A 24,588-nucleotide genomic window follows, 5' to 3' on the forward strand; every position below is an offset into this window, starting at 1 on the left:
GCCAAGCTGACTTGGAGAAGTTATTCGCACTGCTTTAAGTAGCACAGTTGACTTTCCTCCTAAACGCAGTAAAGGAACTAAATAACACATGGACACCAGTGGTTTAGAAAACAGCACATTGCTTGAAGATGCAAGAAGCTAATAAGTTAAAGCTGAGGGGAAGCGCAAATTGTAATGTTCACTAATATCTTGCTGTTGTTGCCTTGGATGGGGGACCTAGATCATGCTAGATTTGAGTTAGAAAAGATCTCAAAATGTAAGCTAAATCTCAGATACCAAGTATCAGGATTCTGTGCAACTTACTTGCCTCCTGAATGACTTCAAGTCAGTTATTGGCAACTCCCGAAGACTCCAGAGAATTACTAGAATTAAGATTCCTCATCAGGCAGACCCAAATGATTTGGAGCCACCCAAAACAAAGCCCTTTATGGTTCCATTATTTGCAGTAATAAAATACTTGAACCTGCTTGCTATGGTTTATGTCCCATATTGACCGAGGATTCTGGAGCTAACAGAGTAAAATGTGTTCCTCATGTTCTCCTTCAGGACAGTTCAGTGCAGTAGGAATGGTCTCTCCTGTTGGTGTGTGGATGAGAATGGCATTGAGGTACCTGGCAGCAAACAGGATGGATATCCCATATCTTGTAAGTCAAATGTTTCCACTGTTGTTCAGAGTGGACAAAAAGCCACTTAAATCTTCACTTGAAATGTTGAAATCAAGAACATGTTGACCCCAGGATTAGATGGACTCTATTTTGTTGTTACTGGGTCTTTCTAGCTGAATATCTGGAGTGTCTTTGAAGCTGATCATGGAAACATGATACATTGAATGGTCTGTATTCATGAAGGTCACAATAATGTAAATCATAAATGTAAGCTAAACTGATTGTATTCATCCTTAAGTTGGAGATCTTCAACCCCAGCTGTGGAGGGTTTCTATATACCAGTTTTTATGACCTCAAATCCATCAATGTCGTGATGCCACCTGGGTGGCAGAATCAGAACTCCCCCCTCTGAGAAAACTCAGCTGTTGTCTTAAAAAAATAAATGATTCAGTGCCCCAAAAGTACTTTCCTCTAACACTGCCTGCTCTGGTACTACAGGCTTATCCTTCTGCCAGCTGCAAAAGCAGAGGATCTTGGTGAGTCGCTACATCAACAGCAGTAGTATCTCCTACATCCCTCAGTGCACGGATTCAGGGGCATTTGACGTGGTGCAGTGCGACACAGAGCTGGGTCAGTGCTGGTGTGTAGATTTGGAAGGAATGGAGATCTATGGCACCAGGCAGAGAGGAAAGCCAACAGAGTGTAAGTAAGATTCAAGAAAATGGTAAGTTTTGTGTGGACAGAAAGTTTGGTATGAATGAAAGGTGGTAGACCACGAGCTTGGACACTGTAGCCTACACTTATCCTATAGAAGTATAAGTGCTTAACTGAGAAATTTAAATTAAGTGGCTATTTCCTTTGGTTATAAAGACAATATGAGGCACCTATTTTTGCGTGTTCAACATAATGAATCTAAGCCTCTTCCAAGGCATGGTCTGGTTTGAGGGAAGTTAAGCACTAATAAATATGACTTCTTTTTTTGTTAGGTCCGGGGACCTGTGAGATCCGAGACCGTCGCATTCTGCATGGGGTTGGGGAGAAGAGCCCACCTCAGTGCTCGGCAGATGGAGAGTTTCTGCCTGTCCAGTGCAAGTTTGTCAACACTACAGACATGATGTTTTTTGATCTCGTTCACCATTATAACAGGTAAGAGTGTAGGCTTCTGAAACTGGGAGACAGTGTTGCACATTGCTTCAAGTCCTACTGCATTTTTTTTTCCACATGAAGTTCTTTTTCTGTGACCCTATATGATATGATATTGTTTTCTTCTAATCAATGGACCAAGTAAAAAAAAAAAAAAAAGAAAACTTTTTTTTTTTTTCTTGAATTAAATTTACTCTTCTATAAAGTCCCTGCACTCTAATCAGTGTGCCTTTGCTCAGTATTTGGATCTGTATTTGGAAAAGTAGCAAGGGAAACCTTTCAAAGAGACACCAAACAGCAGGTAAATGCAGAAGGAAGAGAAATTCAGATGTATATATGAGGTAAGAAAGATGATTCCATTTGGAATATGAGAACAGAAGGACAGAGAGACAAGTGGCAACAGGAAGAGCAAGTTCTATGTGACAGTGGGAAAACTATTTTTCATCTACACAGTGTCAGAGTTGCTCGCACAGGGGAGCCAGCAAGTGATGAACAGGGATGTGATGTACAGGCCAGCTTCTGATGGGTTGGAGTAGGCTGGGGAAGATTTCAAAATGCTGGATCAAATGCTTGTCAGTGGGAATAGGAAGCCATTGTCCTTTGGAAGAGTCAGGAGTTAATGCTCACATGGAGAAATAAGGGCTGGGAAAGGAGAACCGCAGAGGGAAGAGTTAGTGTCTTGAGAAGTGCATTTGTCTTCGCATCTCAGTCAGCACATTTCTCCAGAGGAGGGCAGTGGAGTAAATGTAATGTCTCGTTCTGACTTGGCTCTATAGCAGCAAAGGCATTTTATTGTAAGCGTCAATTTTGCTATTTTGAGGGTTTTCTTCTTTAATTTAAGCAAAACTGAAAGGCAGGCCCAGATGCACGGTACGGATATGTCAGAGCTTCGGGAGAGGTTATTTTGGCAAGAGCGAAATAGTCTGGCTATTTTGTTTGTTCGCCTGTGGAGTGTGGAAATTCTGAAAGAAAAAATTACAGAGAAGAAAGCAATGCTTTAAACTAACATTTTTTCCCCTCCCACTGAGAGGTTTGTCTGGAAAAGGTCTGCAAGACTGGCCTTTTCTTGTGTCTATGTCATATAATTAATCACAGCAGGACCATTTCACTCCCAGCTGTCTACTTTTCTAATTATGGCATAGACTTAATCCATAACCATATGATTTGAGTATCTTAGGTCATTAATATATTTATTTTTTACAGTATTCCTGCCTGGATTATCATTATTTTTTCCTATAAGCATGATGCCAGAATGCAGAGTCGAAGTGATGAGTTCCACAGTGAAGGACTGTGGCAAAATAGGGGTTAAACCCCCGTTTTAAAAGGTTTGGGTTCATGTTCTGACCATTGGGAAAACATTCTTTGGCTCTGTGGACTGTTTTTTGAAATCTAAATGTGTCACTTAACTCCCTTCCCATATCATTTCCCCACACCTTTACAACAATTCCAGAATAAATTAGTATGTTAAAAAAAAAGGGAGAAAATATAATAACAATAATAATAATAAACCTAAGCCTAAGACATTACCAGGGCAAAGACTTTTTGAAAGAAAGCAGGCCCAAATTTCCTGCCTTACCCTAATACTTGACTGGACTGCTGTTTGTTCTTTTATACAGACTGTGCCCAGGTCCTGCTTGGATAGGCAGCCATATAGAAAGCCCTATAGCAGACAGTGGAGGAGAGATCCAGAGCTCAAAAATCAGGGAGATTTTTTAACTTTCTTGCTATAATACTCATCAAACTAAAGACCTTGGTTAGTTCACTGGAGGTTTTGCTCTATTACGGGTTAGATTAGAACCAAAAAATATCCTGAGTTGGAAGGGACCCATAAGGATCATCCAGTCCAACCCCTGGCTCCACACAGGACCACCCAAAAATCAGACCATGTGTCTGAGAGCGTTGTCCAAGCGCTTCGTGTACCTCTGCAGGCTTGGTGCCATGACCACTGCCCTGGGAAGCCTGTCCCAGTGCCCGACCATCTCCGGGTGCAGAACCTTTCCCTAACACCCAGCCTGACCCTCCCCTGTCCCAGCTCCATGCCGTTCCCTCGGGTCCTGTCGCTGTCCCCAGAGAGCAGAGCTCAGCGCCTGCCCCTCCGTTCCCCTCGTGAGGGAGCTGCAGGCCGCCATGAGGCCTCCCCTCGGCCTGCTCTGCTCTGGGCTGAACAAACCAAGGGACCTCAGCTGCTCCTCATACGTCTTCCCTCCAGACCCTTCACCATCTTTGTAGCCCTCCTTTGGACACTCTCAAATAGTTTTATGTCCCATGTGTTGTTTTTTTGGTAGTGTAAAAAACATGTTTTGATATTCTCCCTCCACTTCTGAGTAGTCAGTGAGAAGGAAAGGCAGCTGTGACTTCAGCTGCACATACAGAACACAGAAGGGTTATTTGCAAACCTGCTTTTGAAGATCAGTAATGAGTTACCTTTGCTGGAAGCCAAGAGCAGATACACAGTTGGAGGAAAAGGTCAGCAACCATGCATTTATCTACTTCTTTTTTTAAGTGCAAGCACTCTTCTTGAAACACATGGATACACAATGAATTTATCCACAACTTAAGCAGTCATCCCTGCTTCATCCTGCTTCACTTCTTTTTGGACTGGGCCTGATAGAAGAGGTCTTCTGAGTTCTGACTTCTCACCTCTAGGGCTGTGATTATAAGGAGTCTGAGAAAAAGAAAAGGAGCAGTGGGGTGTGAGTTTTCCAAACATGATGGATGAAGTTCTATCCTCTTGTTTGTGTGGGCCTAATTTATATCCTTTTGCACTTTATTTAGCCATACTCTCTACTTAGAACAAAAGTAACCAGGATGGCAGGATATGACTGCACATCTGTCTCATACAAAAGTGGTATAATTATGCATATGGCATCTTAACATTGAGGATAAAAGAAAGAAGCATGCAGATTTTTATTTTATTTTGTTTATTTATTTATTTTGCATAGCAGCTTGTGTCACTAAGCTGGATGTCGAGATGCTGAGGGGATGAGCTTCAAGGACATGGGTGGTGTAGGAGGCTGCCTTTGAGTCTGTAGGGGCACCGCTCTGCTAAGAGACAAGATCACACCCCTGACTGAGCAATGACCAGTGCATACTTCAGGGGTACCAGAAAGCTCTTGAAATCCACTAAGCCATTTATATCCACAGAGGACCATAGGAAGATGGTATTTAGTTGTTTATAACCTAAATTGAATTGTTTTAATGCTGACACGAGTCCCTTTATGTTCTGAAGTATGACATTTTGATTGCTTTTAGCACACCAGTGTCAGCAGCGGAGCAGACTTTGGCCATCCAAAGTGGAGGGAATCAGTAGGCTTTTAATTTGAAGATGTGGGAAAGTGCCAAAGAGGAGCAGCACTACGCAGTGGTGTGCAGGCTGTGGGACAGGAGTGCTGCTGGGACAACCCCAGAGGTTGCCAGTCCTTTCCTTTGCCAGGGCTTGCTATCACTGCGTGTGTCCCTGAGCCACCCTAGGGTATGCTTCCAGGTACTAAGGAAGCAGCAACCTCACCAGCTCTCCTGGCAGGAGATGGCACTTCCCTTTTACTAGATATTTCCAAATAAGCCACAAGTGGCTGGGACATCAAGCCTTTAACGTATACCAGGGGAAGGGTATGTCTCTATAAAATAATACATGTTTTTTGCAACATGGTTAATGAACATGTCCCACTAACCATATTGCTTGAATCAAGAAAACAAAATCTATTTGTTTGCAGAAGCCCTAGAATGCCTGTCAGTTAAGATCACATTTATTATATATTTTTTTCCAACTCTGACATTAATAAGTTTCCTTCCTAAATGATTGCTTTGTTGGAATCTGGCTGTTGTCACTCCCTAGAATATTACACTGGGAACTAGCAACTCTTTGATCTCCTGAAGTAGGAGTCAATCTTGGTTGTAATGTGTTTAAAAACCTTTTCTCTTTAATCCGTTGAGCTGTGCTCTCTGAACAAAAAAGATTAGTGAGGTTTCTATCAGCTTTTGTGCTTAATTCAGTGCAAAAAGCATACATAACGTGGAGGGAAGAGGAAGCAACCTGTTTGTTTAGGCACTCTGCCATCCTGTGCAGATTTGTGGAAGGAGTTAATGAACGGCTGTTGTAATAACATTAGGCCAACATGCCTTTATTTTACACTCTTTGGCAGGCTTTTGAGGGCAGGAACAGAACTGAAAATGAATGTTAGAGACTGGGTATGTGCATAGGAAGGATCCGAAAACTGTCTGAAGGGAGATATTATTGTCCTGTATTTAGTTTAAAGGAACTCGTGAGACCTGTTAGCCTATGGAATAGCTGATTTGGGTCATGTCAGAGTCTGGCTGACTCTAGCAGGCCGAAGGACTGCACAATGGCTTTGTGCTGGGCAGAACATCCTTGCCATACAAATCTGTGAGGGAAGCTCAAATGCTTTGTTGTTGTTGTCAATGGGCCTTCCCTGAGCCTTTCACAGGAGGCTGTTTTTCTTCCAGGCTCCCGGCAGCTTTCCAAACCTTCAGCTCCTTGCGGGAGACATTCCCGGAGGTCTCTGGGTACTGCTACTGCTCGGACAGCCTGGGGAGAGAGCTAGCAGACACTGGTGAGTACCTCCCTGCACCTCACATGTCAACTTCAGCAGCTTTGAATTCCCAGGGAAAAGGACAGATAAGAAGTGCCAGTGTTCTTCCTTTGGGACTCCAGGTTCATTTCTGCAAGATGTAAGGGCACAGAGCAGCCGATGTGACCAGTGTATGGGAAAGGCTGGAGCTCTCTCATGACACTTGCTTACACAAGGTGAACCCCACCCTGGGGAGCAGTGCTCCAGAAGGGACAAGTGGAGGCGCTGCCCAGGAACTAACCGTGTCCTTTTTGGAATGGTGGAATAAGATTTTGGAAAGTCCATCCTCTGTCCACCTTAGAAAGCTGAATCCTATTCAATGTCCAATCAGCAAATGCAGGGGAGTATAAAGGACCTAGAGGCTGAGCTATTTTCGTCTTGCTCAGGTGGTTCATCTTTTTCTGTCGTAGCCTAAGGTTACCTTTCAGGCATGTTAATGGTTGATGGGACATTGGGACATTTTGGGAAAAAAAAAAAAGGAAAAAGGAAAAAAAAAAGGCTGTTTTTTGGTTCTTTTTTGTTGTTGTTCCCCAAGAAAGAGGAGGCAGAACACTTCCAGATCCTCGTCCTTAGATATTGCTGCTCAAAAACTAAAGCCAAAAATAAATAAATTTAAAAAAAAAAAAAAAGCCTGGGAAAAATGCAGAGCATGATGGCTTAAAATTTACGTGGTAGATGAGAACTTCAGTAGTTAATTCCTATGAGAAATTCTCCAAAAATCTGTGCACTCAGAGGAACTACTGCATGTCTTTTCATTTACTTGTTATACAACCAAAATGGTTAGGAATTGGTTTTTGGAAACACCAGGCAGTGATATAATTGCACAGTATCAATGGCACTACTGCAAACTGAACCTAACACAACCACAGCCCAGTGCCGGGTTACTGGATGCTCCTTCTGCTCATTTTGGTGCATGTCAAAGTGCAAAGCCAATGACTGGGCACTCAGCAGCAGGGTTTATGGTGCAGGGCATTAGGGTTATGCAGTATAAGTTCACACTTGGGCCACTTTAGAGGACTGGCTTTCTTTTTCCAGATAGGTTTCCGACTGCAGTCTTAAAATCAGACCCTGTGCTAAAAGCCTCTCTTTCCCAGGCTTGGAGCTGCTGCTTGATGAAGTTTACGACACAATTTTCTCTGCACTGGAGCCTGCCCGCACGTTTGCAGAGACCAGCATTTATCGGATCCTGCAGAGGAGGTTTCTGGGGGTGCAGCTGGCTACCTCTGGCCGGTTCAGATGTAAGTAACACCCAGTAACATTAGCACCCTGCAAATGGAATGATAATTTGAGATCTTTATGACAGCTGAATTGCGAAGAGTTGTTTTAATAGTCTCCTGTACTTAAAGGCATATAATATCACAGTTTTGGTGCAAGAATCGAGGTCCCTGCATTGTGGCTGACTTTTAGTCTCTGGACTGTAGATTTTTAGCAGCAGACTGTACCTATCCTCTGATGAAAGCTTTCCAATGCACTTGAGGTTTGCCTTAGTTGAAAGCCTGTGAGTTGTCCCTGTCTTTTGCTTTGAGATTCTGGAGATGGATCTGATGATTTATTATATTAAAAGCCTGAGAAAATGCTCCCTAATTTCCAATAGTAGTCAGAAATCAGAAGAATCTTACATTGGCCACAGCCCATTCCATCCCCAGGAGACTATACAAGAGGTTGTAGTGCCTGAGCAAGCAAGGCTGAACGTCTGGATCCGCCCTTGGGTCCGTTCCCTCCCTGGTGAGGGCAGGCAAATGGGGTGTGTTTCTCAGCCTATGGGCAATGAAGTCTGCAGGACAGGAGGTAAGGTGTTTCCTTCTCCTACACCAGAGACTAAGAAAATTGCCTTGCATGAGGATGCTTTGCATCCCCTGCTGTGATTCTTCATCCTCCTATCCAAACTCTTGACGTTGGTATCTGACCCTTGCTGAGGAGTTGTGTCACCAGAGATATTAAGCAGATACCAGTCACACAGGTCACACAGTTTCTCTGTTTCTGGGACGAGCTGATCGTTTTGGAGGGTCTGGAAAGCATCTTTCCCCTCCCACTGCACAGTGCTGTGAAAGGCGGTGGCTGTCAGCAGGGATGAAGCTGTAACAGCCACAAGATGGAGACACGATCACGCTCCTTAGCCACTGGCAGTGACTTTGGTGAATTACCCATCGCCTGAAGCCGTGCACGCTAGGTGCTGCCAGGAAAGCTGTCAGATTCCCTGGATGAAGGGTTTGTTCTGATATCATGCTCTTGCTGCCTCCGTCTCTCAGCTGAGTGAAGCTGGAATGCTGTGGAAGGTGCGAAAAGTTTAGGCTGTGGGATTGTGGATTATATAAACAGGGAAAGCTTCTATCACAAGGGTTGAGTCTAGTATGGGAGAAATCATAGCTCAGAAGATTTGCATTGTGGAGTTTTAAATTCTTCACCAATTCTGGCCAGTTTGACAGGAATGGGGTCTTCTGTTCCTCCTTGAAGGATACAAAAGTAATTGGTGGTCCCAGACCAAATCTCAGCAGCCAGGTGTGGAGCCTTTTGCAGGAGCAACACCTCTTCTCACCAGAAACACTGCTGCACATTTGTCTCTTTGACCACTTTTGCATTTGCATTAAGGACCAGAACTCACCTAGCCGCTGGCACAGCTCACTGAGTGAGAAACTCAGTCTACCTATGACTACAGCTGAAAAATGGTCTGAGGTTTATTTTCTGTTCAGTTTTTAAAAGTGAGTACTTACAGGAAAAAAAAAAAAAAAGTGACCACTTCTCTTGGGTGAAAGAGGATGGAGAATTCTTATCTTGGGCTGGTATTTGAAGTTTCAGGAAATTAACCTTTTTTTTCTTTTCTTTTTTTTTTTTTTTTTCCTTTTCTTTTATTCCTTCAGGCTTGGCAAAAATAGGCAAATGATGGGACCAAGTGGAGATGGCTCTGAAACTTTGTTTTCCCCCCTCTTTTTTTCCAGGCCCCTCAAAATGTGAGGTTGAGCGATATGCAGCTGTGCGCTACCAGCATGCCTACGTGCCATCCTGTGACCCTGATGGGGGCTACACACCGGTGCAGTGTCAGCAGGGAGGGCAGTGCTGGTGTGTGGACACCAAAGGGAGAGAGGTCCAGGGCACCAAAAGACGAGGACAGCCTCCAGCCTGTGGTACGTGTTAAGTAAAAGGGAAAAAATAGCACTGCCTTGTACATACATCCACGTACATTTCCAGTTCAAGCCAGGTCCATTCACCTTCCCTCTCCAAACCCTTCATCTGCTGTGGGAATTTTGTCTTTGGTAAACAAACAAACAAACCCTAAAGGACCAGTTCCCTTCTTGGCTTTGACAGATTGTGGTGCTCAAAACCTGGGATCCAAAAGCCTCCGTGGGGTTAAGAACCAGATTTGAATAAAATATTAAATATTATATTATCTTAATTTCCTTTATAATCTGTCTTTAGCCTTTTAGTTTTTCACATGGTGAGGCTTTCCTTTGCACCCATGAAATTTGTCTCTTGACTCCAGGAGCTGGGCATTAAGTCCCAATATCTGGGATAATGTAAGGAAGCTGGTGATGGAGTTTTGGGGTTTTACCACCTTCTTTTGGCGAAATGCTGCTGTGCTTCAAAGATGTCCTCTCTCTTATCCTGAACGTTTTTTTCCCCTGTATTTCTTCCATTGCATACTTGACCGTGAAAATTGTCAAATCTGTTAGAAAACAATTCAGAGAAGGTGTCTGGGTTTTCACTCTGAGAGGGATTTCATTAAGAATACACCATCAAGTCTGTGTCCCAAATGGAAATGACAGCAGAAATGTCAAAGGGCCAGAGGGGAGGAGGAAAGTTTAAAAACCTTGACTCCGAAGTGCACTACCTAAATATTCAGGATTGCGCTGGAGGGCTGGGGCACGAGGTCTTAATGAAAGTTGCCTTCAGGGGAGTTAATTTCTCTGTCTACAAGACACAGTTGTACCATGCAGATAAAGAAAGGAGGAATCTACCCGGGGTGTCATGGTTCCAAGTCACTCAGCGTGCCCCAGGCACAGACAAGCTTACAGTAAAATGAAAACGTTCGCATGACTCCAAGGCTGATCACCAAGGATATTGCAAGGGAGCCTCTGGGAGGACTCACCCTGTGTTGAGACGGGTTGTTTTCTCCTTGCGTGTGCTTTGCTGAGCCTTCCTGATAATTTTTTGGGAGGCACAACATGAGGCTGCTTACAGCTTTTATTGGCGGACTCAGGAAATTTAAGCAGGGAAAATTTCTGTGGGGGTTTTGCACACTGACTCCCAAGAAGGTATTCCATGAGGACATAGCTGGAGCCTGTGGCCAGCCAGATACATGCCATGTGCGTCTCCTGCTCTACTGCTCTGTTTTATTTCTGTTTGATTTCTTCAGCTCTTGCCCCCACCAATGTTCGTTCATGCTGGAGGAGGCAGAGGTGTAGGTGTGGGGAGTATCTTGGGTTTTCATGTGACCTGGAGCACCAGGCAGTTCAGATGGGGATGTGCTCCTTTTCAGATACTAAGAGTAAATTCACCCCAGCAGTGCTTTTCTGGTTTTTGATTTATTTGTTTTTTCCTTCTCACTCTCCTTTGATTTGATTCAACAATGAGTAGGAGGGGACGTCTGTGATCCTACATTTGTTTTGGATTTGTATACTTGTGGATTGTGCTCTAGGGACCAATAAGTTAGTGTAAACCGATGTTCTTCATCTCTGTTACCAAGAGCCAACACTAAACACAGAAGGGGCCCATCCTACAGAAAATGCCTTCACGAAGGAACCACTGTGAGGGACCTGAGTGCATGCCAGGAAATGTGGAACAGGAAAGGGTTCTAAAGGAGGAGTGAGCAAGATGCCGAGTACAGAGCCTCAGATTACTTGCTAACCTATTTGAGAAGCTTTTAGGATTTCCAGCTTTTATCCTCGCCGCTAGCAGGACTCATGACTATTTTATCATATTGCCTGGAAGGAGAATGGATGGAGATGGGGGTCAGCCCACTGGATGCCGTGCTGGAAGAGACCAAAGCTACTCATCCACCATCCTGTCCCCAGCAGGGATGACAGTGGTGCTTGAGGAGAAAGTGTGAGAAACATGGGAAATGCAGAGTGATTCTTCCATATGTCCTCCTGTTGCCTGCAGGCTAGGCAGTCCCCAAACTGGAGGTTGAACCCAGGTCATTGTGTTCAGCACTCATTGAAAAAGTCATTTATATCTCTGTCTTTATATCTAAGTCTTTATATCTATGAAGTCTTTCGTTTTCTGATGTCTTTGTATGAACGTACAGAGACTGGACTGGAAACAGGCACACCTATGGCATAGCTTGGCCCGAGATGTGGGTGGCCTGGGTAGGAAGCCTCCATAAATTTTCCATTAGAGAGCACTGGTGAAAATGACTATTTCTTTTCTTCTGTAATCTATTTCCCTTTCTTGTGTTCACATATTGCGCCTGGATCATCTGGGCTTTTTATTAGAAGCAGGCATCCTACCAGAGAGTTAATGCGTTTGAAAAAGACTTAGTTCATACTTTCAACCATAGGAAGAGGAATGAGGATTTGCACTGAAAAACAATAGATTTAGAAAAAGGTCACAGAGCAGTAAGTTCAGACATACTGGAGGAAGTATCCATTCAGTTTGTGTCTTGAATACAGAAGTTTACTGTTAGACTCAGCAACAAGAAGTTTATAGGTTACACTCAACAACAGTTTAAGTTTCCTTATCAGTGTTCCTGATGCTTAGTTGGGGATCAAGAGACAAATTAAAATACACTCAGTGGTTTCTGCTGAGACTGATTGAAAGATATCTTTAAAATGGCAGGTTTTGGAGGTTCTGAAGTTTGTACTTTTTAATCTTTGTTTAGGTGAAGAACACATATGCATCTCTGAGAGACGACGAGCATTGTCAAGGATCTTTTATGGCCCTGCTGGGTACTTCAGTCAGCCTGATTTATTTTCCACACCAGACGTGCACTCAGAGAAAATAGCTGGCTACTCAAGACCTTGCCCTCCCTTCTTCAAGGAGCTGTTTCAGGTCTCTGGACTGTCATCCCCAGTCATGCAAAGCCCATATGCCAACCAGATTCCTGGGCTAGAATCCATCCTTAGTGAAGCCATCAGAGGAATATTCCCATCAAGGGAACTGGCTCAGGTGGCATTGCAATTTACTGCCAATCCAAAACGTTTCCAAGAAAATCTCTTTGGAGGAAAGTTCTTGAAGAATATGATCCAGTTTAACTTCACAGGGGCACTTGGCACTAGTGGCAAATACAGCATTGGCCAATTTTTCCCAGAGGAAGATGTGGCAGGGAAGGGTAATGGCCAAGGCCTTCTGGAATCAGCTGAGGCATTTTCATTGGAAGGATCAAAGGGGAGCTCCATTTTGAACCAACCTCTTGTAGGCAGCTTTGGCCGCACAGTAACTCTGCAGGACAATCAGAATATGATGAAATTCCTTTCCTCTGTCCTGGAACTACCAGCATTTTTTGCTTTTCTTCAACAAGTGATTTCTGTCCCCGGAAGCATTGCTGAAGATTTAGGTGAAGTGGTGAAAATAGCATTGGGATCCAAAGACTGTGGTGAGGAGCCAAAGGACCTGTTTGTTCCAACATGCACCAAGCAAGGGAAGTATGAGGAAGTTCAGTGCTATGCAGGAGAGTGCTGGTGTTTGGACCCTTCAGGTAATGAAGTTCCAGGCTCAAGAGTTCAAGGTGAACGTCCAAGGTGTCCCACTGACTGTGAGAAGCAAAGGAGAAACCTGCAAAACTTGAAGCAAAGCCTTCCTGCAGGATCAGATCTTTTTATTCCCTCTTGTACCAAGGATGGAGACTTTCTGCCACTCCAGTGTTATGGGACAAATTGCTTCTGTGTTGACTTGAATGGCAAGACTATTCCAGGAATAAGAGGAAATACTGGAAAACCAATGCAATGTAAGTTCCAGGAACTGGGAATATAAAGATGCTTCCTCATTTTGTTGGAATTTCATGATTTAATTCTTCATATCTGGTTATTTCTGGGAATATATGGATGGTGTATACAAACAATATTGTCCCCTAACAGATAAGAATGTCAGCCCTACAGTTGCAGGGGAATAGTGGGAAATACAGTGTACATAAACCTTGGTATCCTAAGTCTTAAAAACAGTCCCCTTTCTTTCAGAATGTGAGGTAGGTACACTCACAACTGAGGACCCTGAGGTCCTGCCTTGTTAATGAGTATGTCATTGACATCTGTCACTACTTAAATGTGTAGTATAGCATATATAACATCCCTGGTGCCCATGAGACCTGGAGCATCTGTGTGCCCTTGCCAACTGAAAATGCTCTTTTGCTTCCAGGACCAAGTAACCTGGGCAGTCACTGGCTCATTCTTGTCCTGAGAACTGAAGAGCTTCAGTGTCTCACACCATGGACTTCTTTTAGTCTTTTAGCTCAAGAATATATTCTCAACTTGGTAGGCCATCACAGGAGACTGAACATAGAAGATGGATTAAAAGACTAATAGGTTTCTCATAAAGGTCTTGTGAGTCACAAATGACTTGTCAGATGCAATTTGGCATTGCATCTTGCAGGAACGGGGATTATTTAGCCTAGAGAAAAGGAGGCTCAGGGGAGCCTTATCACTCTCTACAACTACCTCAAAGGAGGTTGTAGCGGGGTAGGGTTTGGTCTCTTCTCCCAAGCAACAAGTGATAGGGCAAGGGCAAATGGCCTCAAGTTGCACCAGGGAAGGTTTAGTTTGGATATTAGGAAAAAAATTCTCCACTGAAAGGGTGGTGGAGTATTGGGACAGGCTGCCCAGGGGAATTAGTTGAGTCACCATCCCTGGAAGTATTCAAAAGACTTGTGGATGTACTTAGAGACATGGTGCAGTGGTAGACTTGGCAGTGCTAGGTTATAGGTTGGACTTGATGATCTTAGAGGTCTTTTCCAACCTAAATAATTCAATGGTTCTATGGAATGCCTGTTCTGCTCTTCTATTAATGTTATACAAAGGAAGAAGGAAGCACACAGGCTGGGGATATTTGTCTTTTATGGTTCTGTGAACTGAAAACAACACATTAACAGTAGGAACAGGCTAAGAGAAGAACCTGCTTCTCATTTTAGCAGGGTATCCAGCAGATGATACTGGTACATAGTGAAAGGAGCTCTTCTGAGCAGCAGTTTGCAGAAGTACTGGAGAATTCATCACAATGCTCTGTATTGGTAAGGGATTTATTCGTAGCAACCCATCTGGAGTGCAGTCAAAAACAAACAGGTTCATAATGCTGTGGTGTGCAGAAGGAGGTGAACTCCTATGTTTTGGTATGTTTGTAGAACTGCTTGGTGGCAAAACAAGATTTGGCTTTGGAGGTGTCAGAAAAAGCTTCCAAAAGAAAACTCACTCACTCCTACATCTTGTAGGATGGTATTTTTATATCCAGCTGCAGTATTCATTACAGAGTAGGAAGACAGGACAACATAAACTGAAAATTCTGGTGAAGTTCAATGGGAAATAAAAACGGTGTTGATAGTATAATAACAAGGATGTTCAGGTTAGGGGTGTTGTATGTCTTCAGTGCATTCATAAGATGTGCTATGCATGTTTTTCTTTTCCCCAGGCCCCAGTGCTTGCCAAGCAAAAGCCAGTCAGGAGTTTCTAAAGACTGTGAAAGTCCTGCTGTCAGATCCAAGTGCCCTGTCTCAGCCCTCCAGCATTTACATGCCCCAGTGCGATGCTGACGGTGCCTGGAGGCAGGTGCAGTGCAGCGGTCCTCCTGAGCAAGCCTTTGAGTGGTATGAAAGGTGGATGACAGAGAACAATGAAGGCAAACCTCTGCCTGTTGCTGATCTATTGAACATCGTAACTGGATATAAAAATGTCTCTTCCAAAGGCTTTTCAGGTTTTATTAAAGCTTTGTATGAAGCTGGGCACCAGAATGTCTTCCCGGCTTTCATCACCTATTCCTCCTTCGCTGATCTTCCAGGTGAAGTGCTGGAAGGAAACGTGACCTACGCATCTGAGAATGTTTTATTGGATCCATATACATTCTGGCAGCTTCTGAATGAGCAGCTGACCTATTATCCAGGACCCTACACTGATTTCAGTGCTCCATTAAGCCACTTTGAACTTCGTGATTGTTGGTGTGTTGATAGCAAAGGAGAAGAGCTGCAAGGAACAAGGGCAGAAGTGAACCAGGTTCCAAAATGTAAGTAGCGGAATTGCTGGCACAAGAAAAAAAGTGCTTTTAAATGCAATGAGATAGCATATAATGGCTTGGGGAAAGATCATTAATACTGCCTGTTGTGTTAAAGGGTAAAGAAGTTTGGCAGGAACTAAACCCCATCATATTCCAGCTTGTCCTCAGATATCAGAGGGGATAGAGCAGCTGGTCTTAGATTCTGAGTGATGCCCAGTTTGCACTACAAGTCCAATCACATTCAATACATTGAACTACCACAATCACGGATGCACAAATAGCATGATACACCTTCAGTCTAGTAGATTGAAGACTGGTGTGAGAGGCTTTATAGGCTGAGAGAAATTCAGAGCACATGCTCAGTGAGGAGTGGTTACACCTTGCAGACAGACAGCCTTTGGGATGGAGGTGTGTTTTGGCATTATTATGAGATTATAATGGGCAAAGTTCACCCAGAGGACATGATTTCAACAGAAAATGGAAAACTGCCAGCTCAGGGCTGGCTCTGCAGCTTATCAGTTCGGCTCAGGGCTGGTTTAGGGTAACGGTGATGCTGTCTATCAGTTCAATAGTGCCATCAAGTTCCCATCCCTGCAGTGATATCACAGAGACTGGCCATGGTGTTTCCACCCTGCTCCACCCTCCGTGCTACTTCTCTTGGAGTCGGCACACCAAGCTACCCTGGTGTTGCCAATATCTAAGGCTGTAGGTTATGTTACCAAGGGGATTATCATGGAACAGATTCCTTGCATGTCTACTGCATCTCACCCTGGAATTTTCCTCAGTGCTGTGCCTTCTCTTAAGATGTGGGCATACGTTTAGTCTCAATAAGTCACCTCAACTAATTATTCCACACTGCCGTTATTACTGGCCACCAGAGGTAGGGAAAGTCATTTTTGGAAAAAAAGTAGTGTCTCAGCTTTGGCAGTATGGAAGAATAAAGTTCTGTGTCAAGGTTGTGTAGACTTATAATTTGGAGCATGGACATAGAATGCTTTTTCAGAAGGTACTTAGCCAGACACCAAATGACACTTTAAAGCTAGAAGCGGTCTGTGAAGACTTCTGTGGAAAATTCAGTTACACTAACTGATGGAAATGACTTTCAAGAACACCTTAAAATGACACAGGAGGAATTTTCTTTACTGTTTCTTCTTATTCAGTCAAGGGTAAGAGATATCCCCTGCAAGTCACTAAGACCAGCACTGAAGTTTGGTGGTAAGCCCCCTGTCTGGAGCATCTCCACTAAAGCTATTTGGTCCTCTTTAGGGGTTATTTCAGCAGATGAACTATATTATAAATGTAGTCTCTAAAACCATTCTTGTCACATCGTAATTTTCTAGCTGAAAAGAAAAAGCAGGACAATGAATTGCAAACTCCCAAATGGGTAAGGAGCACTGGAGAAGCCTGTTCTGTGAGCAAATGGGAAATAGAGAGGATAAAGCAGATTAGCAGTTATTCTAGCAGAAAAGTTTCCATTGGGTTGGTTCTGTGTGTTGAACTGCCATGTCCAAGTCTGCAGATGTATGTAAAGGACAGGCCAAGTGTCAGCTTTCCTCTGCCTTCTCTAGGTCCTGGTGTATGTGAAGGTGTTAAGCAGGAAGCCATGAAATTTATGGAGGAAGCAGAGCAACTCATCCGAGCATCAAACACTTCCCATTTCCCTTTTGGAGAGAGCTTCTTGATGGCAAAGGGAATACAGCTCACAGACAGCGACCTCCTACGTTCTGCTCAGCTCTATAAGCCAGAGGTGATGGTCTCTGAAAAGTTGTTATTGGGCAGTGACTATTCCCTCCAACTGGCCGCACGATCAGGTAAGTGAGAGGGAGATGAGAGCTTTTAATTAAAGGGATTAATGACCAGGATCTGTGCAAGGGTGCTATACAAGGAATTCAACTTTCCTGAAAGATAGGTGCAACTCAGCAGGTGTTACTTATTGGTGTAATTAACCTAACCCAAGACCTGATTTCAGTTGATTTCAGATTTTCTTATATGTTTGGCACCATGCATAGGCCAGATATACATCTGCAGCGTTTATTTTCCTTTCTAAAGTACAAGGAACAATCAGGTGTTTGTAAACACGTACTTTTAAAATATCTCTTCTAGCATGGCCACCGATATCTTTCTCTTACTTACCTTTTACAGTCTTGCACTTCTACTGGCGGAGTCACTTCGCTGTGAAAGGTTCTGCTGGAGAAGCAACGCAGCTGGGATTTCATCCCTACATCCCACAGTGCGATGGCCTGGGAAACTGGGAGCCAACTCAGTGCTACGAGAGCACAGGTGAGCAGTCACCAGAAAAATACTCCACGTTGCCTGAACACAGAAAATCTAAGTAGAATTCTAATAAAAAAAAAAAAAAAAAAAAAAAAAAGGAAAGCCTGTATTGTTTTAGTCAAACTGTAGAGAGGTAGATAGGTGGGCTTTCATGATGGGTGAACGATTGACTGGAGTGAGGGACTCAAGTGATAACTCATAGGGGCTCAAAAATTGGTCAATGTTGAGTTACTTACTGCTAGTAGTGGTCCTAAGAGGTCATTTTGGGGGCTGGAAATTTTCATGCTTCTGTTAATGACCAGGGCAATGAGACAGAAAACACTCTCAGCAAATTTGTGAATTATACCATATTGTTGGGAATAGGTGATACACCGCATAACAGGGCTTGCAATAGAGGATTCTCACCAGAGCTGCTACTTTTCCATTTACACCACCACTCTGAAGTATGGTCTACTTATCTCTGGAAACGAGAGTTATCTGTCTTAGACTTACTGACCACTTTCTGTAGTGATGCAGGGGATCAAAATCCTCCAAGAATGCAACAAAGTTAACTAGAAATACTGCAATACAACATCTAAAATAAGTCTGTTTTTCTTCCCTGGGCAGGCCATTGCTGGTGTGTGGATGAAAGAGGACATTATGTTATGGATTCCTTGGTCTCGCGCTCAGCAGAACTTCCCAAATGTCAGTTGTTTGTTCTTCTTAAATGTCTGTACTTACTTGTTCTTAAAAAAAATAATAAAATATTTATTGAAAATTCTAGTGAGATACGCAAGAAACAAGTCTTGTTTTTAACCATTGCAGGAAAAGAGCAAAGAGCCTTTTATGCTTGTTTTGCTCAAGTTTTCATTTCAGTTTTTATGAATTCAGCTTGCATGATTTGGGAATGGACCCTCTGCTGTTATTACCAAACACCAATCAGGTGTTCCCTGCTTGATGCTCAAGCAAAGCCTCAAGTAGATTTGTGAGGGAGATAGATGTACCCCTTTCTCTAGGTTAGCTTTGAGAACTCTATTTTAATATACGTGTATGTTTTTTTTTTTCTCTCACAGGCCAGACGTCATGTCAGAGATCTCGAGCCAATGCCTTAATTTCCAGCTGGAGACTGAGTGGCTCAAAGGTGGATGCCTCTGCAGCATATCTGTTTGTCCCCTACTGCCTTGAGGTAATTTAGCATGGATGAAGGAAGAAGAAAAAAAACTTTCCTGGTTTTGCTAACACAATGCTAAAGGCCCATAGAATTTCAGTCTATGTTCACTAAGTATCCCCTGTGCATTCTTATTAACCTGAAAGAAAAGGGTTAGACAAAACAAAAAGGGGGCTATGCCCTCCATAAAGCAGAGTTTAAACAGTTCTGAGATGAAGACCAGGAACAGAAAGGAACAGCAAGCTCTGTTCCTGCCTGCACTTCCTTCCTACAGGGTGGACTGGTTAGAACTTACACAGGGCTGAATTTAAAAGGCACAACTTAATTAACTGGCATTTAGGAGACTTTTGCTTTCTGAGCTATGAAATGATGTGAGGATGAGAGGGAGATGGATACGGGTATCCCCAAATGGGGTCCATGATGTTTGAAACATGGCAGTGAGCAGGGTAGAGCCCTGAGATGAGCAAGGAACAGACACTTCAAATCAAGGTTATACCAGAACTTCATCTTAGTGGGCTTTCAGTCTACATACTCTCTCTCAGGGCATGGTTTCAGTCTTATACTAGGCAACCTATATTTTAATATTTCATTTTTCTCGTTAACATGTATTATAATGGACAAATGTATATACAATAAATATTTTAAACATGCTTTTGGGATATGGATTTCTGAGTGTCGCTGTTAATATTGATTGCTATTTAGTGACATGTAATTGATTTTTCTTAGACAGGAGAATATGCTGTGCTACAGAGATCCTACACAGACATTTGGTGCATAGATCCTGTGTCAGGAGAAGTATTTCAGCGTGGCAGCATAGATTCAGATGGCAATCCTGAGTGTGAGTAATGCTTTACCTGAAGCGTGTTGTGGCAGTAGTAACATCTCAGAATCATAGAATGGCTTGGGTTGGAAGGGACCTTAAAGATCATCTAACACCAATCCCCCTGCCATAGGAAGGGATGTCATCCCCTAGACCAGGTTGCACAGGGCCTCATCCAGCCTGGCCTTGAACACCTCCAGGGATGGGGCATCCACAGCTTCTCTGGGCAGCCTGTGCCAGTGCCTCACCACCCTCTGAGTGAAGAGTTTCCTTCTAACATCTGATCTAAATCTCCCCTCTTTTAGTTTAAAACCATTCCCCCTTGTCCTACCATTATCTGCCTGAGTAAAAAGAAAAATGGAATGATGCACATGAAAACATGGTTGGACTTATGGTTTAACTTTTCAGTGACAAGTGCAAGCACATACCTTTGAAAGGCTAGCTGAAAATAATTACCCTTTACTTTCACAACACCAGAAACAAAGTCTACACAAAGTGATGAGCAAGCTGTTTTCCCTTCTTTTTCATGCCACGAAAATTCTTTGGGCTCATGGATGAGTTTTTAGGGTGATTTCTGAGCTGTAGGAACTGATCCACTTGCAATAAGGGAGTCAGAGAAGCACAGAATCATTCAGGTTGGAAAAGACCTCGGAGATCATCTAGTTCAACCTCTAACCTAGCACTGACAAGCAGTACTGACTTGGTGGTACGAATTAAGTTCTGGGACCTAAATTAATTAATTTTTAAGAACATATGTCTCCCTTCAACTGACAGACATTGCTGAAGAAAGCATTTAGGAAAACAAGCTCTTGTGCCTAAAGCTAGACTTTGATGAGCTACTGAGTGAGACAGGTAACTGTTACAGGAAGCCGGGCAGAACTATTTGAAGCCTGAAACAGAATGTGGACATTTTACACAGTCCACAACTGTTCTATGGAATGTGATTAAATCTATATTATCTTTATATTGCCTTCAAATAAAGACAGAGCACTGTTGAGGTCTCATCAGAGATGGTTCCTCCAAAAGGTTGAAGAATTCCTGCTTATAGAAATTGAGGTGTCCAAATGAAGCTAATGCCCTGGCTCTGCTTTTTCTGAGCAGTACAGGCAGCTCAAGAGCCTGCAGTGCTCATTTCTTCGCTTCTTCAGATAGGATAACAAGTTTAGATGGTGCCTTGGTCTGACCCAGCAAGTCTGCTATCCTCTTCTTATTGATGGCCTAATGACACGAGTCTGGCAAAGACATGCAGCAGACTTGATGGGGGATAAGTAACTGCACGTTCACTGAGGAATTAACAAGTACATTGGTTCCCTGAATCACCACGCAATTTTAAAAGCTTACTTCAGCACTTGTGGATGAACAAAATTAGTAAATACTAACTTCATTGCAAGCTGGGGTTGAACTTTTTGGATCTTCTTGTGTGTGGATAGTTCCTCAAGCAGATGACCCTGTCTTTTTTATTTGTGGGAAACCATAAATATTGCTGGTTTGTGTGATTTTGCATATGTATAGGGTTGTGTTCTAAAGGTACTAAACTGGGACATTTGGACCATTTTAAAATGCTAAATAATTATAGTATTACTATATTTCAAATGACCTTGCTCAAAAATTCTTACTAAACAGAATGCTTATTTTATTTTCTTTTGTTTAAATTCAAAATGTGAGCTTCTAAGTGATGCACTGTCAAATTTATGGCAAGAAAGGATGTTAATGCAAAATAAATCAATATTGCATCTTGTAGTTTTTCCACCATTTTCTCAGTGCAAATTCATATATCATGCACTTTAGTCTTTACAAAACAAAAAAACAAAACAAAACAAAAACAAGCAAACAAACAAAAAACATTTCCTAGTGGAACTAAAATTTCACACATTTCTGTAATGATACACATTAATTGTGATTTTGTGTCCCCTTATATTTTTATTTTTAGTAGTGCTAAAAGCACTATTGTTGAAGTGTCTAGGACAATTCTGTACTGTAGTACAGAATAGTTTAGAAATTAACTACTATCCTAAACAGAACAGAATCATCCTAAATTATTACTATAATTCATTTTTTTTCCAGATTATCAGTTTGCTGCCTTCTGTTCTGCATCTTGCAATGATTTTCCTCTCTTTAAAGGTCCTAGTTTCTGTAATACGTTGAAGTCCAAAACCAGTTTACGAGAAGCTGGTAAAGGCTACATCCCACAGTGTGAAGGGGACAAGGGGATGTTCTCACCCGTGCAGTGCAGCCAGGATGAAGAAAGCTGCTGGTGTGTGTTTGACAATGGAGAAGAGGTGCCGGGGACACGAGTAAGCGGAGGAAGACCTGCATGTGAAAGTGAGTTGATGCTTGAGGCATTTTGCTTCCATGCAAGTTCAGGTCTGGAACTAGACTCAGATCCTAACTTTTTCCAGTATTAAGTTGTATTTAAGCTTCTTTGTTCAGACCGTTATATTTTTGCTGTTAGTATGATTATTTTTGTATTATAGCAGATTTCAGACCTATCTGGGCATGATGTCCCATTTTATTCAAGTACTTTGTCATGGAGAAGGAGAAGGGTCTAGATCTTTGACATTTCCTTGTTCATAAAATTGGGTAAATCAAAGGGCTGTTAAACTTAGCTAAAAGTCCACCTGAACAGTTTGCTGCAAACTTGAACCTGTTCCAATGTGAGCTGGCTCTGGGATTAAAAGCCATTCAACTGACTAAAATAAAATTTAAAAAAATGTATGCTTCTGCCATTCCTACTCTTGGCTAGTGGTCAGAATTGTGAAAAGGATGTGCCAAAACACTACATATTCACAGAGTATTTCCTGTGTTATGAGAGCTGCAGAGTACTGGATTTCACTCATGGTTTCCAGTGAGATGTCCAAATGGCAGACATTTGGATAACTTTTATTTCCAATGGTCTTTATACATCTCCCCATCACTGAAGTGAAGCAGAACAAATGAAATTTTCTACAAGGCCATGCTCCAAAGTGCAATGATTAACTGAAACTGAAGATGTAAAAAGAAAACCTTCAAGAGCCAGTGCCTGCAGGACACCACTGTTTCCATAGCTCTTACATTTTTTAGATGAGAGCTCTTGGTAGATTTCGGAAAATGAGGCCACATAATAAGAAATTGCTTAGGTTTCCTTTTGTGATTACGCTATATAATGAGCAAAATGTGCATCTCAAGCTGATGGTGTCAGCCAGACAGGCTGTAAAGCATTTTAATCAATTAGATAACTCCTCAGCCAATTTGGAAATAGCCTACAACATCATTTTCTTTGAACTCTCTTGTACGAATAGACAATTTTGAGGATAGGATTGTTTGAGAAGCCACAACGAGATCACAGGGTTATATCTGCCCCATACAGTGTGGTGTTATGTGGAGGTGCCCAACCAAGCTCTGAAGAAATGAGCTCCAGAGCTAGGGCAGTACAGCCACATGCAGCTTTCTAGCTCTTCAGAGAAACAGAGTTTATTAGTCCAACAAATGCAGTGCTGCTGCCATCCTGCCTTCAGATTAAGGGCTAGGACTTCTGTGAGACACTGGACTGTGTAGTAGTTATTCACCAATTTGTTTGGACCAGGTGGAGGAAATCAACATGATGCATGACACTCCGTAGAGCAGACTGACTTCCTGATAAACTCTGAAAGTGAACAGAGAAAAGTGGAAGAGCTTGTAGTATGCCAGAGAAAAGTCAGAATTAATTTTAAATGCAAGTCTTTCATATCTTCTCATCTTCACAAAAGCTCATTTTCTGGATTTCCTCCTAAATTCCAAAGGATTCTTATGAAATATGATTTAAAGAAGGTGTAGGCGTACACTGAGATAGGGCCCTCAGATGATTTTGCATTCTGTTTGCACATTTGCTGTTTCTTGGGATCCTGTAACACTGTAGTTTTCCTAGAGGAAATAGTGACTGAATGATTAACGACATTCATTGTTAAAAAGACTGAAGTGAGAGAGACAGATACCTGCTTCAAAAATGTAGTGGAAACTTGGCTTTACTGGGAAACATTTGTTATTTTGTGCATAGATATACCACTGAAATAATCTTTAATGATTTTTCTGGATTTTGAAAAAGCAGGGAACTTCTTCATGCTAAACAACTTAGTTACAGGATAAAAATAAAGAAGAAAAAGTTATTTTCCTCTCAGTTTGTCCATCCTCATCCTGGGAACTACTAATAATTGTTCAGAAAAGAGAAAAGGGAGTATTATTTCACTATCTTGGATATCTTGTCAGCAAAAGAAGCTGTTGTGGTGGGAGAATACAATAAACTTCTCCTGCAACATCTGAAGAGACAGCTGTAAACAGCAAGTAGTAACTTCAGAGTGCCCAGTGTTTGCAATGAGGTTTTCATTAGATTAATCATTTCCATCAGAGATAGAATCCAAGCTCTTCTAGTTGACAGGCACCAGAGAGCTGATGCCAAGTATCCTAGCAGTCCCCACATGCACCTCCCATCCTCAGGCCCACTTTCCACAGCTCTGAGTGGAGACAGAGAGGAGAGAGCCTTTAGAGAAAGTACTTTCCTTTAGGAAATCTTTAGAAACACCTGTGAAAGAAGTGCCAGTATTCAACTTGATTCTGGTTCATTCCTGCAGGACCAAGAAATTGAGTCAGAAAGAAAAGAATGAAAAAATGGTGCAGGCTTGATAATGATAATAAGGAAGGTGATAACTGTAGAGGGATAAATGAACAAAATACCAGTTGTCTTGACTGGTTGGTGAGTGATTTGAACTGAAAACTGTGAACTAAACCAGAAAACCATCCATCCCCCATATGTGTTTGGTGGGCTGTCTTTTCTTAGTTTACACACCAACTCTTATTGAGACAGGCAGTACAAGACCTAAGCAGCATAGGGCTGAGACTGGATTTGCCTTGCTGGGTTTAGAAAAAAAA

General features: G+C 42.5%; 1 protein-coding gene across 1 annotated transcript in view; it reads left to right on the forward strand.

The window, feature by feature from the left end:
* The window catches only part of TG (thyroglobulin), a 155,014-nt gene that overhangs the window by 659 nt on the left and 129,767 nt on the right, over positions 1–24,588 (forward strand). The window contains exons 2-15 of the mRNA XM_040547274.1: positions 547–644; positions 1,104–1,307; positions 1,592–1,751; positions 6,213–6,319; positions 7,432–7,575; positions 9,274–9,459; positions 12,153–13,217; positions 14,888–15,475; positions 17,035–17,277; positions 17,609–17,746; positions 18,347–18,424; positions 18,793–18,905; positions 19,614–19,725; positions 21,829–22,029. Of these exons, the coding sequence (XP_040403208.1) occupies positions 547–644; positions 1,104–1,307; positions 1,592–1,751; positions 6,213–6,319; positions 7,432–7,575; positions 9,274–9,459; positions 12,153–13,217; positions 14,888–15,475; positions 17,035–17,277; positions 17,609–17,746; positions 18,347–18,424; positions 18,793–18,905; positions 19,614–19,725; positions 21,829–22,029 (3,437 nt within the window). The remainder of the gene's footprint in view (positions 1–546; positions 645–1,103; positions 1,308–1,591; positions 1,752–6,212; positions 6,320–7,431; positions 7,576–9,273; positions 9,460–12,152; positions 13,218–14,887; positions 15,476–17,034; positions 17,278–17,608; positions 17,747–18,346; positions 18,425–18,792; positions 18,906–19,613; positions 19,726–21,828; positions 22,030–24,588) is intronic.

Source organism: Cygnus olor, chromosome 2, assembly GCF_009769625.2.
Source record: "Cygnus olor isolate bCygOlo1 chromosome 2, bCygOlo1.pri.v2, whole genome shotgun sequence".
Taxonomy (NCBI): domain Eukaryota; kingdom Metazoa; phylum Chordata; class Aves; order Anseriformes; family Anatidae; genus Cygnus; species Cygnus olor.